At 42.8% G+C, this 14,383-nt stretch overlaps 1 protein-coding gene across 5 annotated transcripts in view; it reads right to left on the bottom strand.

Moving 5' to 3' along the window:
• The window catches only part of LOC148393061 (glutamate receptor ionotropic, delta-1-like), a 145,113-nt gene that overhangs the window by 36,183 nt on the left and 94,547 nt on the right, over positions 1-14,383 (bottom strand). For all 5 annotated transcript variants that reach the window (XM_088384541.1, XM_088384542.1, XM_088384540.1 and 2 more), the window contains one exon: positions 9,002-9,207. In XM_088384541.1, coding sequence (XP_088240667.1) covers positions 9,002-9,207 — 206 coding nt within the window. The remainder of the gene's footprint in view (positions 1-9,001; positions 9,208-14,383) is intronic.

Here is a 14,383-nt window from a genome sequence, read left to right as displayed (position 1 = left end):
CCATCCCGTACACAATGCTCCGCTAAGGGTAAACAAACATTTATATGACATGATCATGAATCTCCTGAACAGTGGCTTCGCTGCTGAATCTGAAAATCGTGTGTAGTACAGGACGCAAAGTGCCCTAGTCAACCTTTATCGCATCTTTGAGTGTCGGTGGTTTTGTTGTTTTAGCAATTAGCATTTAGCATTTGTCATCTCAATCCTTCCTGTGTGTAATTTTGCATCTTCTCTTCATATTATATTTTTGAGTGACGACTGGCTGACTCTAAAGTGTCACAAAAAACAACTTTCCTCTTAGGCAGAAGTCTCCAACGCAAGTCGGTGTTGGTGTAATTGCCCGGCAGAAAATGATGAGAAAGCACGTCCGAGTGAGCTCGTTAACAAATTAGCATTTACGCTGATTCTCACCGAGAGTGCACTTTGGGGGTTTACCGTAAAAAGGAAGTGAGAGATTTTCTTTTTCGCGCTGCACACGCAAAACAAAGCCATTAATGGCGTTCCAAAGGCACAATTCGCAGCCCCTCAGTGTTTCCGCCGTTCCTCTCAAAATGACACTTTTCTGTGCTAAAGTGTCGTTAGCGGATGAATAGTCTAACTGAATAATTTGGGCCAAACTCTACCGTGACGACAGCGAGGTAAGCGTCTCTGCTCCCCCTCCCTAACGGAAGGATAAAGTGAGGATTTGTGCCCTTTGGCGAAACATGGGGGAGTGTTTTTTTTTTTTTCGCGCATGAATCACCGTTGAAACTGAGCCATTACAGAGCAGTTAGCTTGAAGCTAAATAAGAGCAGTGACGCTAAATAAGACAAGCGCTGGCGTGATAATGATGGTTTGAGAAGGAGAGCTTGAAATTAAAATGGACGAGAAGCAGTCAATGTAATCCATGTTTCAAAGGTCTTATCATGTAGCAATGGACAGGACGATTTTATGAATATGGATGTGCGCACGACAAATAATTAATGGTACTGGCATACTAACAAAAGGGGGAAAACATCATACCTGCAACATTTATATGCTCCCCGCTGAGACTGCGCTGCATTTTAATCGAACATTTTATCAACAGCGTTCTTTTGCATTGCGGTTTAGGCAACATTAGAAAAAAAAAAACACTTTAGTATTTATTTTCCAAGTGGCTGGCTTTGCAATTACCCCTCGTAACTCTCTTTATATTTTTCACCGGCATGGGAAAAGAGGGGGAAACGCATTCAGGGACTGCACTGTGGCTTTGGTATAATTGCATGTCATGTGATGCTGCAGGGAGACAAATATGTGCTGGGCTGGAGCTGTAAAATCTTACGAAAGGAACTCTTTCAGGATATTTTAATTTTACAAGCACCGACACAGAGGAGAAAAAAAACAGCTAGTCAATGGACAAAAAAAAATCTACAAAGTGTATAACCAAAGAACAAGCACTAAGGTAAAATGCTTAAATCCACAGAGGACAGTCCTAATAAACATAGTTGATTGACTGACAATTAAGTATAGAGTGCCTACGGAATTGTGGGGAACACATCGCGGCCACGTAGTAGAGGTTGATGGGCTCCAGCTCCCTAACAACATCACGGCTGCATAAATAAAAATGCTTAAAGGCTTCACTCAGAGCTGAGTATCGTTATTATCAAAACCATCAATCTGATCACCGTCTGTTATCAAGGCGTTTTGTTTTTCATACACTGTCCAAAATTGGAGAGAACCGTCTGCTTAATGAGCCGCATGAATGAAATTAACTCTTATACTTTGAGAGCGCAGGATAGGAAACAATGCAAAACAAAAACAGTCACCTCGGTGTTATGAGCCTAATGAGAGAGAGTTTTTACCGGTGTGCTACTGCTGCTCGCAATTCTCATCTTGTTATTCCTCTAATGTCGCTAATGCGAACACAAACACTGTCACCGCAGTGTTAAACCACAAGCGCGACTTACGGAAAAAAGCAAATTATTTATGAAAAGCTCTTTAACTTCAAGGCCGTTATTCACTGTAGCGCAGGCAAGCGGCATTCATCAAGTTAAAAGGCCTGCCCACTTTTAATGGCGGTCTTTGGGTACAAAACTGTCTCCGGATTATTCTGCCCTCCCGCAGACTGCGAAAAGGCATTTGCTTGTACTTGGATGTCGGGTATTAGATTCGTCGTAGCTAGCCTTACCTTGGATTGATTCATCATACAAAGCAATTATAATGTTCTCAGATTCTCCACGCTCTGTGAGAATAGCACTCTTGGTGGCACACACTGGATGAATGAAGTTGAAATGAGAAAGTAAAAGCCATCAGGAAAAGTAAAATGTGCTTCAAAATTCCAACTAAAACGGCATTGGCAAATTCATCTAAAGCCGCCGGACAGTGAGTCAGTATCTTTTGGGGCTATTTTATTATTATTTTTGCAGTGGGCCGGTTGAAATCAAAATATCGGGGCGGATTCTTTTCTGATTCTTCTGACTCCCCTCTTGGGAGTTTAAGATCAGGGGATGTTTGAGAATATTTGCCATTTTTCACATGTCCTGAGTGTTAGTCACCTAAATGTTGAACAGAGGCTGTGATTTACCGAAGTCAAATTCCTTGTTTGGTACGCTCCGACATGGCATAAAAAAATCTCTTGAATCTTTACGCCAGTCCAGGAGTGTGAAAACTTTTCTACTCAAGGGCCTAGTTTGATTTTTACAACGGACAGCTGTGCCAGGTCATTTGTAGATGATATAGATATATATGTTTTTTTTTTGTAGTCATAAAAAAAAGTTTTATAAGGATAAGGTTATACTTTTCCAAGATAAGTCAGACACCACTATGAAAGTAAAGTTATCATTGAGTGAGTGAGATATTCAAATTTGTTTTATTTTTAATCAGGCACCTCTTTCGTCCTCCAGTTTGAGAACCGCTCGACTAAGTTCTGGCGCTGCTCACTGTTTTTTTGTTTCATGCTACTAAAAACAGAAAGCGGACAAAGCTGCTGTTCGGAGTGCACTCATTTATGATGTCACCATGTACTCTTGTATGTTTCAAAAGCTTAGAGACGTGGGGGGGAATATCACAGCGAGGCTAAAGAGAAACGGAGACAATGACAAAAGCGGGCCGAGGTTAACGAAGAGTAAAGACAAGGGCAGGAAGATAGGCGAGAGAAAGAGGGAGCCATTAGGACGCTGGGAAATGTCCTGTAAAGGGGACAGAAGGGGAAAGAGAAACAATGAGCGGGAGGGGGGCAAAGAGGATGAGAAGTAGGACAATGATAGATCATCTTCTGGCAGCCTCAATTTGTCATGCTGTTATTGGGAGGGAAATGGAATTGGGGTGCGGCGGGGAGAGCGCCGGGGTCCAGAGGTGGCGGCGTCAAGGCAGGAGGGAGCAACGGGAGCCAGACGCTCGGACAGATAAACTCCACTCACCTCTCCACCTCTTGGCCGCACGCGCCACTGCGACGGTCTGATGAAGTCCCGCCAACGGTGGGCCGTCACATTTACAAGGGGGGCTCGGAGGGTTACTTTAAAAATGGTGTCCCGTACTTTGATCTATAAGATGTATCATTTTAGAGTTTTTGACTCCTCCAACCGGCTCCCATTTCTAACAAACTGGCTTCATGTCAAATCGTATTGGCCAAAGACTCGTGCGGGGATTACAATTTAATAATATGACCTCCGATACGGTGTCAAAACGACAAACTATTTGCGTTGGCCTTATGTCTTCTCGGCCAATTAGGTGAGGCGGACGCGGCGACTTTGAGCATTTAATTAATGACTTCACAAGCTCCCGTCAAGAAGATGCAACAGGAGAAGCGCACTGTGCGGGCGCCGCTGCACAAACAGCTGCCCAGCTGAGATAAAAAAATAAAGGCCAAGTCTGGTCGGAGGAGAAACACGTGTGCGACGCCTCGCAAGATAGAACAGACTAATTTGTCTTCCTGCTTTGCAGTCAGTTAATTGTGTAATTGTTCCACTTTTAACAGCAAAACATTTTATGGTGGATGAGTTCATGAAGCCGCCAAAGTTGATTACGTTTATTAAGTCTCATTCACGGTGGACGAAATGATTTATCTTGGTCTCATTTGTTTGATACCACAGAAAAACAGGTTTTTTTGGGTTGCTATCTTTTGTGCTATAATATTAAACTTATTCACGATTTCTTGATAATATTTAGTTAATTTTAATCGGTAACTCAAACTAAAATATACAATCCATATTCAGATTCAATCTGAAATAAGATGGAGGATGGTAAATGTGTTGCCAAGTGACTGCGGCCTCTGCCAGGTTCATGAGTCACGCCGCCTTCGTCCTGCTTGGTCGCAGCTAAGATGGCAAGAAGAAAAGTAGCTGAGGTGCCAACGAACCTGTGAAGCACACCAGGCTATTTTCAGCTTGTAAAAAAAGCGCGGCGTCAGATAAAAGCCGGTGACGTTTGGTGTTTTTGACGCCACGGGATTGACAGAAAATTCCAACGGCGTCAAGAAAGCAGGAAATGAAGCCGGTCTGGGCTTGAAGTATTAGCTGTAGCTGCAGGAAAGAAAAAAAAAAGCTTGCTCGATCTCCACCGTGCTTTGATAACATCTCGGTGCATCAGATAGTAAGGAGTAATAATAAGTGCATTGAGGCACGACAAGACAAATCAGAGTCTTTTGTCCCGGGAGTGTGTGGCTCAGGTCGTGTCGCAAAGTGAACTGGCTCACACCGTCCATTTTTCCACATTAGCGCTTTCCACCTGCTCAGTGACTAAAAGGTAGCTGCTGTTGAAAGCCGCCGGTGTCACCTATTGTGTAACTGACGAGCGTCGCCATTTTCTTTGTCGTGACGACACGATTTGCTTTGTGTGTGCCTAGCGTTCTTTTATAAACTATCGGTCAGGGGCAGCAAATTCCCCAAACACGAGAAAGCCATCATGCCCGTCGTCTTGTTCGCTGAATAATAATACGCGCTGCTCTTTCAAGATATATCTGCAAGCGGTCGTGACACTGACAAGAAAGACTGCTTGAAATCTAAACAGAAATCGGAGAAAACGTATTAAATTCAAGGCCCGAGGCTGTTGATGTTTTAAGGCACAGGCTGCGACTCGAGGTGGATTTAAAATTCAGTTACGGCTTCTAAAAATTTCCGTGCTTTGCTAGGCTATATCTCACCCGCGCTAGCTAGCTTACTTAACCTCACGCGACTCTTACATTACACGCACATATTTGTAGCTAACAGGACAGACTTATTGTACGCACGCTGAATTTATTTTAATATGCGGGGGCAAGTAGATAAACGTCTTTGTACTGTAGCGACTGCTAAAAGGGAGTTTACAATCAGTACAGTCTAATATTTTCTTAGTGATTGCATGTCTCAATCCCTTTAAGAGAAATACGGCTGGGACGATGGCGGGCCCAGTTGGCCAAGATGGCCCATAAAGTCACATATTGAGAAACGAGCGGCAGCCGCGGTGCTCAATAAAAAGGTCGACGTAAAACAGCTGCAGCCTGAAGCCGGAAGCTGGCCGTCCAACGGGACACAACATTAGGTACACCTGTAAGGCCGTCCGAAATAAAACTAGGTTTTACTCATGTGCTTAAATATTTGATATGATAGTAAACGCCGGAAGGTTCTGTATTCCCTCACGCGAGCGTATGAGGCATGGATTTTTCTTTGAATGACATTTAAAATGCGCAAAGATGACACACAACAATGCGTGTGGCCTTTTTCAGGGTGCGGGAAATGATTTTCACGCCGGCTTTTACTGCCGACATTGAGAAAACAGAGCTTGTAACTGTCACGGTATACACATAATTAACTTTGAAACTATTGAGTGTAAAAGTATCATTTGTATTTTTTTACGGCAGCTTTCACACCTCTGACGAGGTGATGGGGATGAGAGCCGTCAAATATCCTTAATTGGATCTTTTCACAATGACAGAAGTTGAGTCGCTCACGCTCAAATTATGCTTAGCCTTTTCATCCTTCAGCACAAACTTGTCTGTAATAATCAATTCAAAAAATGGCACTTAAGGAACAAGATAAACAAATACAACCTTAAAATACATATTTTTTTATTTTTGTACAGCAAACCTCTCCATCACGGCTTTCGGATTTGGGCATGATTATTAGTTTATTTGTAGGATGGATCAATTTGTTAGTCTTGGGGGGGTCGGGTTTGTACAATATTTTTGTTTTTATCCATTGCTTTCGTTCTCGCTCATAATATGCTAATTTGTTTGTTTTATTAAATTTTTATTAAGTGTGATTAAAGACCTTTCATTTACATAAGTGCTACAAATGCTATAAAATATGCATAGGGAATATTTAAATAGGGCATTTGAATATCAAGGGTTTCACAGTACATTTGAATCCACAAGGGTTCAACAAAAACAATCATTTTTGCTTTTTTTTTTTTATTTCCAACCTGTAACAGCTATAAACAGCTGGAAGGAGCTCACTTGCATGCTAAACGGGGAGTGACTTTGGTATCTCATAAAACCTGTCATGTTTTTTTTTTTCACCTACAGTAAGTGATAAGTGGTTTTACAAACGCCGGCTAATACCAGCCAAGGACACGGAAACATGGTCGGAGAGCTTTAAAATGCCACTTTGCCACCCCCGGGAGAGGCTGGCGTGACTCGGCAGAGAGGTCGCCTTGCATGAGGGGTGCAGAGGCGTCAGGTGTCAAGGAGCCAGGCCAGACTGAGCTGACACCAGATGCCACCCCCCCTCATGGGCGATGTGAGAGGAAAGGCGATGTGGCAAGTGTCTGGCTGGCTGGCTACAACACACACACACACACACACACGATGCGAGGTGTCTGCGCATCCAAACACGAGAGACGACATGAGCGTCGTGAGGACAAAAGGGCGGGGAAGGAGAGACGTGGAAAAATGATGTCATGCTAATCAGGGTTCAAATCGTAAAGGACTGGACAAAAGTCTGCTCAGGGAAAAACATGACTTTCTTAAGCCTGATGCATTGTGGGACACAGACGAGTCACCTTGACGAGGATTAGGCGCGTATAAGCAATGAATGAAGATTGAAGAGTCAAACAAGAGCTCATCGCTACCCAACAACTGTGAAAAAGATGAGGGTCTGCTGAAATAAGGTGCTTCCTGTTTACAATATTCTGCTTTAGTCAAATTTAGCTTACAAGTGTATTGCCATCTAGTGGTCGATCATGGTATTACCCCCAAAACAACAACAAAATGACATAACATTTGATAGACAGGCAAACTTGACTGTTTTTATCAATCATTTGAAATCACTTTTGCCTAATATGTCCCCTTTAAGTTGTCATCTGTAATTAATTTTAGATAAACAGCTATCAGCAACTTCCTGCGCCCAAGGCATCAACATCATTGGCATTCCTCGTTGAAATCTTCACACACGTGATCGCCTTGCCGACTCGTCTCAGGTGAGCTCTCTGACAACAGGTATTAATGAAGCTCAGATGGATTATCAAAGCTGCCGGCACGTCCGACCGTTCAACTTATTCACGGAAGCGTCCGGGAGCCGGCGCCTGAACGTGACGCGGGGGCTTATTACCCGAGACGCATCGCATGAATTCTAAGTGGGAAGAGAAAGAGTGTAACTTTGGGCAAGAAAGAAAAGAACGAAGTGGGGGGGCTCGAGGGCTCCGAGTCAAAAACGAAACCTGTGTGGTGCAAGCAAAACCCAAAGATGGGACATTAATAAAAGGACGTGTGCTCACACGCTGAGTGATGTCTTTGTAAGTGCTTGGCTTCCATATTTATGAAGCCGGATTGACGTGTCAGCATTTTTGACACACTGACAGGTAGGACCCAAGAAAAAAAACTACAAACATGGCTGACTTTGGCGTTTGTTGCCAAAAATCCACGTTTACAATTGGATTATTTTTTTGTGTGAATGCCCTTGTGTGATATTTTCTTGGATATAAGCTTTGTTCGGGGATAAGATGGATTCAATCAAAATGTCACATTGGCAGGAGACGCACGTCTCGCACGCCTATGACGCACGTATGCTAATACGGCTGTTTGGGTTCCAACATATATTGCAATATCGCCGCACCTCTGACAGATTTTGTCAGACGGAATCCGAGCGGGGCACCTGAGATGAAAATATAAAATAAATGAGTTTCAAATGCAATAAAAAAACAAATGCGGACAGATGTCCACACACGACTCTGTGTGTGTGTGTGTGTGTGTGTGTGTGTGTGTGTGTATGTGTGTGTGTGTGTGTGTGTGTGTGTGTGTGTGTGTGTGTGTGTGTGTGTGTGTGTGTGTGGTCACAGTCCCCTTCTGCAGCTGCAAATTGAGCAGGTAACGCTACATTGAGGGAATACATGAGTACCTTGACTTATGCGTTTAATTCGTACGGCAACCAAGCGAGGAACTCTAATTACCTGGGTATCAAATCAGTTTTCTTCACTGAAATAATTTGAAATTTCATTATTCCAGCTCACCAAACTCCCCAGTATTTGTTGTTTGTTTGTTTTCACAGCACACAAGGCTAGCACAGTGATTACAAACTAACCAAGTAGGGACATTGTATCATTATTTGCCAGTAACAAAAGTTGAGGTTTTGGATTGAAAAGCATTCCTGACTAATATTTTCCTCCAGGGGCCCAAAATGGATATTATGCTAATTCCCTCAAGCCTGACAGCTTCCAAACGTTGCCAGTCAACAGCCTGCGCAGCAGACACTTTGGAATGCAAACGTATGCACGGAGCAGCCAAAGACAAATGAATCGAAAAGAGAAAGTCGCTGGCTTAATGAAGCTCGACTTTGCGGGTAGTTACGCTCGTCTCACCGGTGCGAAACCACAGGGCGACAGTTGGGCTTGGAGTTTCGGGGATTTGGATTGGATGCGCAATAGTCAACTCTATTATTTGTAGTAAAAAAAACAAAATAGAAACTTAAAAGTATGAAAAGACTGCTAGAAATCGTTAGCTCGTTGCTAATTAGCCGATAAAATGCATGCTCGATATGATTTAAGTCACGAAAATTTTCTGAAAATAGAATTTTCTCGGATAGGCAGAACTCTCCCCCCTGTTGTTGTGTTGCAACATCGAAAGACATCCTACCTGGTGGATGAACACCTGCGCTCCTCGAGGGCTCATGAGCAGCACGGCCCGCCGCAAAGTGTCCCGGTAGCGGTTGAGTTCCTCGGTGCGCAGCGTGCTGAAGAGATCGTTGAAGACCCGGCTGACGTTGCGGTCCACCCTCTGCAGGGACACATCCAGACCCAGTCGAGAGGCCTGGTCCATGAAGGTCTGTAAGCCGCGGATATCTGACAGAGAGAGAAGAAATTTTTTTTTGATGGTCCACCGATTTACCCGACGTCAGCACTGCGCTGACTTTGCAGTTATGAAAACTTGCAGAATAGCGAGCTACATGGTAAACATTTAATGTGACCCATAAGCCTCCGTCTACATTTTTACAAGGTTCCTCCATCCATCTCAAGTCTTGCTACTTTTACTCATTAAATGTCATTTATTCTCATTTTCAAAAGTGAATCAATACCATAGTAGAGAAAGCGTAATTGTGATCTCAAAGGTCGGCAGATAAATCCTCGCCGCCGCTCTCGGCGGTGATGCGTTTAAAATTTCGGCGAGAAATGTCATTTTCAACGGCTTCTCTTTGATCAATTTTTTATTCTTTTTTAATTATAGTTCACTGTGCCTCTTCAAACATGAGAAGATGAAGCTTTAACGCAAACAAAATTAAAATGAAATGTAAGCTGTGCATAATGAATCACGCCATTGGACATGTTTGCACACTCGAGAGTATTTTGAGGAGTGGCTCAAAGACTCCCGGGCACTTTCACTTATATCACTCTCAAAACCAAAGTGTGACAGCATACAACAAGTGTCCTTGTCTTTGTGTTTCCTCCAATTAGCAGCAAATGAGACTTCAGATGCTTGCAGTGATCATCAAGTCCTCCAAGGAGTATACTGCATTAATAATTGATTTTTGTTCAATTAAATTGTGCTTCATTCCATTCTTTATAACCCTTGCTACGAAAACTTGTTGAGAAGAAATATGATGCGATCTGTTAGGAGCATTCTAAAAGAGACACATTATTGACGATTTAATACGGGTTATATACGGATCTTAATCAAGGGTACACGCCATGCTCTAAAAAAGAATTAAGACACACTTAATATCCATTATATAATGACATATATATATTTTTATTTTTTAATATTTATGCATGCATTGGAATTCCAGAAGCTGTGCCAAGTCCTGCCTCGTAGCGTTTTAGTTATTCAACAGGCACACAAATATACCCACACAAATATGATCGCCGAAAAATCAATAACATCATTAAACAGCGGGAGTAAGCCAGTGCTAATTGAGTTGATGTTTAGCCGCTCAGGACGAGGTACGCAAATGATCTTCAAACGACTTTTTTGACCCGGTGCCGAAGCGACATAATGGTGCGTCATTGCCGCCACGCTGCCTGCACCGGAGGCCAAACTCCGAAAAAGCGCAGCGTCTTTGTAGATAGGCGGCGACGTTTCCTTTTGCTGTATTGCAAATGATATTCGAGGCGGCGTTAATAATAACAGCCGTTGCTGGATAAAATGGTTCAATGTGCGGAAGAAAACACAAAATTAAATCATTTGTCAACGCGGAAGTAGTGCCGAGCTCTCGAAATTGAAGAGGCCACACTTGACGGCGCTATTTTAAATTGATCAGACATTGACTTGGATTTATTTATTTTTGACAGAGCACAAATATGATCTGTAATCGATACGCAATTCCTTCTGGCCCGGACAAGGTGACGTAAATTAATAGATTTTGGTGGCGAAACGATTTATCAGGGGAATGCAAAGTGATAAGCACAACGAGGTTCCCGTTTTCAGTTAAAAGTCAAAATGTTGGAACGCTCGCACAGCGTCACGTTAAATGCGACATGACGGATTAGCGCTCCGCCGACATTGTTTTCCTCAATGGGGGATATTTTACAAGTGCTCCTTCAGTGTTATTACCTCCCCCAAGCACAAAAGCAGGGAGGGACTGCTTTTATGAGTGCACATATTTAGTTTACAGTATTTCAGTCTCCATAAACGTGGTAGTTAGTGTGTATATAGGCCATGAAGGCTTGCAAAAATTGTGGAGTCCATTTTTTTTTTTCTAAATCAAGTTTCCAAGAAATACTGCTTGCGTTTCGATTGATGTGTGTTTGTGACATCTGGAGACCCAGCTGTGATGTTTCAAGGCTCTCTTTATACATTCAAAAGCAAAGCAGAGCTAATTTACTCATGTGGACATTTTCCAGCCCACATGTGGACGGACGTGAGCGTGAATAGGTCACGCATAGTATTCTACTTTGGACTTTTTATGAATCAGATTGTCTTCTTGTCTTTAGATGGTTGATTCTAAGTCTAAATCTGGATTAATAATTGATCTGGATAGATAAATGAATTTCCTCCCGGGATCAATAAAGTATCTCTCTCTCTCTCTGATCATGTGACCTCACTGTAAAAAAAAACAAAAAACTAATCTTGTATTTCTTTTTCCAAAAGCCAGAGTGAGGGATCGATTCCAGGTCTGGATTGGTGTCTCTATGCCTGTCCTGTGATTGACAAAAAACAGTCAGGCATGAAATTATTCTCCATCCAGAGGTGGGGCTTGTGCAACATTCAAAGCAGGTCAATCTGAGCTGTCGAGCACACTGGTCCTGGGTCAGGAGGTTAAACGGCAAGCAAAGCAAACTGTTCTATTTTCTCATAAAATTCTTGCAAATCAAGTCCTCAGAGGACTGCACTTTTTTTCTTTCTTCCTTGGAAGCAGCTTTGCCGATCTGGGCATCTTAACTGAACCAGTGAAGTGAATATCGTCGTAATCCAGTCGAGCCAAGAGCACGGCAGGTGATGCGCCGTCTAACACCCAACTCTCTCATCTTTGGCTTTAAAAGGCAGATTTGGCTTTTTTTAACACTGAGATTTCTTTTTTTTTTTTTTATCAGTGTGTAGTGTCGAGAAGAGCGTGAAGCCTCCTTAACGTGTTTCTCGGCGTTTTTCTGACTGGAGCCGAAGCGCTGGCGGGGGCTCCCCTCTCGGACCGCAAGCGGCACAAGCGGCGTATCGCGATGAAAAGGCTCAGAGGTTTTTACCGAGCTGTCAAGCTGCGTCGCAATCCGAGCGGAAAAGCCGGAGACGTGGCCACTATAAGCCCGTGTTTACTTGACGCTGAGATGAGCTTGTTTAAATGATCATACATGGACACCGTTAGCGCAATAACGCTACTTTTGTCTTAAAACGCAATTTTGAATTTTGGTTTTGGTTACAAACTTTTTTTTTTTTTCTAGAGGTGGATGATCTGATATGCTTGTAAACCAGCCTGTGTATAGCCCAAGAGTAATTGAGCTGGAGTGCACGAGCATGGCTGCACATTTGCCTGCAGAATTTTCTGCTAGACAGAAAGAGTCATTGTTACAATCATCTTTTTTTCTCCCCCCCCCGGTTAATGATTATGCATTGCATACATTTTATACATCTTAAAAAATTCTTCAAAATATTATGGAAGTGAATATGTAATATTTGAAGAAAAAAGTGTTTGAATAAGACATCTTTTGTGTCACTGAAGATTCAATAAACCGAATCTACCAATTGGTAAATAAAAAATAAAAAGAAGAGAACAAATGTTTTTTTTCAAGCTTTTCAAAAAACTTTCAAATGCTGTTTGCTTATTTTGTTCCTCTTGGAAAACAAACTTCACTGGCAAAGGGAATGAATCAATACGACAATAATAATAATAAAAAAAACTATTTACAACTTTTTGGATTTTGGATGAAAGTCACACCCAAGCGATTGCCGTTATGTTTCCTTAACGATCCGTGGCAATCTTATTTACGTGAGAATAACTCTCTGTTTTACACCAATGAGGCAAAGGTCACTTGTACCTTCCCGTTGCGTCACAAAACGTTAGTCGGCAGAGTTATGGACCTCACCACTCGACTGAGGGCTTAATTGAGAAAGAGTCGAGCGCCTTGTTTTGTTTTCCGCGACACATCACCCGCTGCGAGGATCGCCGCCATTCATGCACGCTGCGGGGGACTTCCATTGCAGTTTGCATGAATGCCTCCGCTCGACGAGAGCGAGCACCTCCACCCTCGACGCCGCTTAATCAAGATCACGTCTAATCCCCGCCTAATTCTCTACTGTGCTAACATGACTAAGCACTAAAGCAAGTGGAGAGGCAAGGAGAGCACCTAATCTCAAGGAAAACACGAACTCCTTCCTTAAGCGGGTTATCGGACACGTTTTATTTTCAGTCACTTCTGATTTAAATTGTCCGTAGAATGGAATATGAGTGTAAATGGTTAGGGGCTGGCTATTACTCCAGGGTGTTCTCCACCTCGGCTCCAGCTCAACTGCCCTTATGAGGACAAGCACTCGAGAAAATGAGCGGACTGGTATTTTTCTTGATGGTTCTGGAAAGGTAGTTTATTTGAAGCCTTTGACAGTTCTTCAACAAATCAATAGTGCTGACTCGGGCGCTTTTTGATAAACAAAAACATGCAAGAATATATAATTAGATAGGCTTGTTTATTTCTTGGCAGAAGTTTGTCAGATGAGCTCATATTTGAGCAGATTGGGGTGCCAACATTTGCTAATTAGTGGTGAAAATCAAACGCTGAAAGGCTTCTTGGGAATGCCCAACCTGACAGGCAAGTTTATTACTTTGGAGGAATTACCAAAAAAATGATTACAAGTCGTCCAGCCGGGAAGCAAATTTTGCAACAATTTAATGCAGTTATCTGATTGGAGGAACTCACCTGAAGAATGCTTGATTAAAGTTTAGCCAGACAGATGGACGATAGTACATACTGGAGATGGTGAAAGGTGAATTCCAGTTGACGTCAAGCTTGTGAGCGGACGCCATTTAACACGAGTTGCAATTAAATTTGGGTCGTCATTAAAAGAAGGGTACATTCACCTCTGCTTTGATTTTCTGTGCTTACTTTGCATGAAGGCACTAGGGGAGGGGGGGATCCATTTAGCCTGCGTTCGTGCAGAGCTGATTTTCTCCCACTCCCACATTACCAAATTATGTATGAAAATTTACAATGACAAAGTGAACTAGAGGCAAAGCGGTGAAAGTGCTTTATGCGCCTTTTTTTCCCTCCTAACTGATATATTACGGGAGATTGGAATGAATGAGCTTTACAGATTCATTACATTGAGCATCATTCTGCCCCCACAGGCGGGCGGGCGGGGGACTAATAAAACAGCCCATCATCCAAGGCCCGCGACTGAAAGCCTCGAACAAATATGATCATAATTGACCACAGACATGCTAACAAAGCCCAAACAATATCCTTACTGTGCTCACAAGTAGGATAAAAGTACATATTTAATTGTATTTATTGAATTCCACGCAGCTCTCCATTTGCATTCATCGCTCTGTCACACAAATTGTGTTTGCTCATGAATAGCGAAAAAGCGGCGCTTGTC

Source organism: Syngnathus floridae, chromosome 9 (assembly GCF_059516105.1).
Source record: "Syngnathus floridae isolate MCC-2025c chromosome 9, RoL_Sflo_1.0, whole genome shotgun sequence".
NCBI classification, from domain to species: Eukaryota; Metazoa; Chordata; class Actinopteri; order Syngnathiformes; family Syngnathidae; genus Syngnathus; species Syngnathus floridae.
This window is presented reverse-complemented; position numbering and strand designations above follow the sequence as displayed.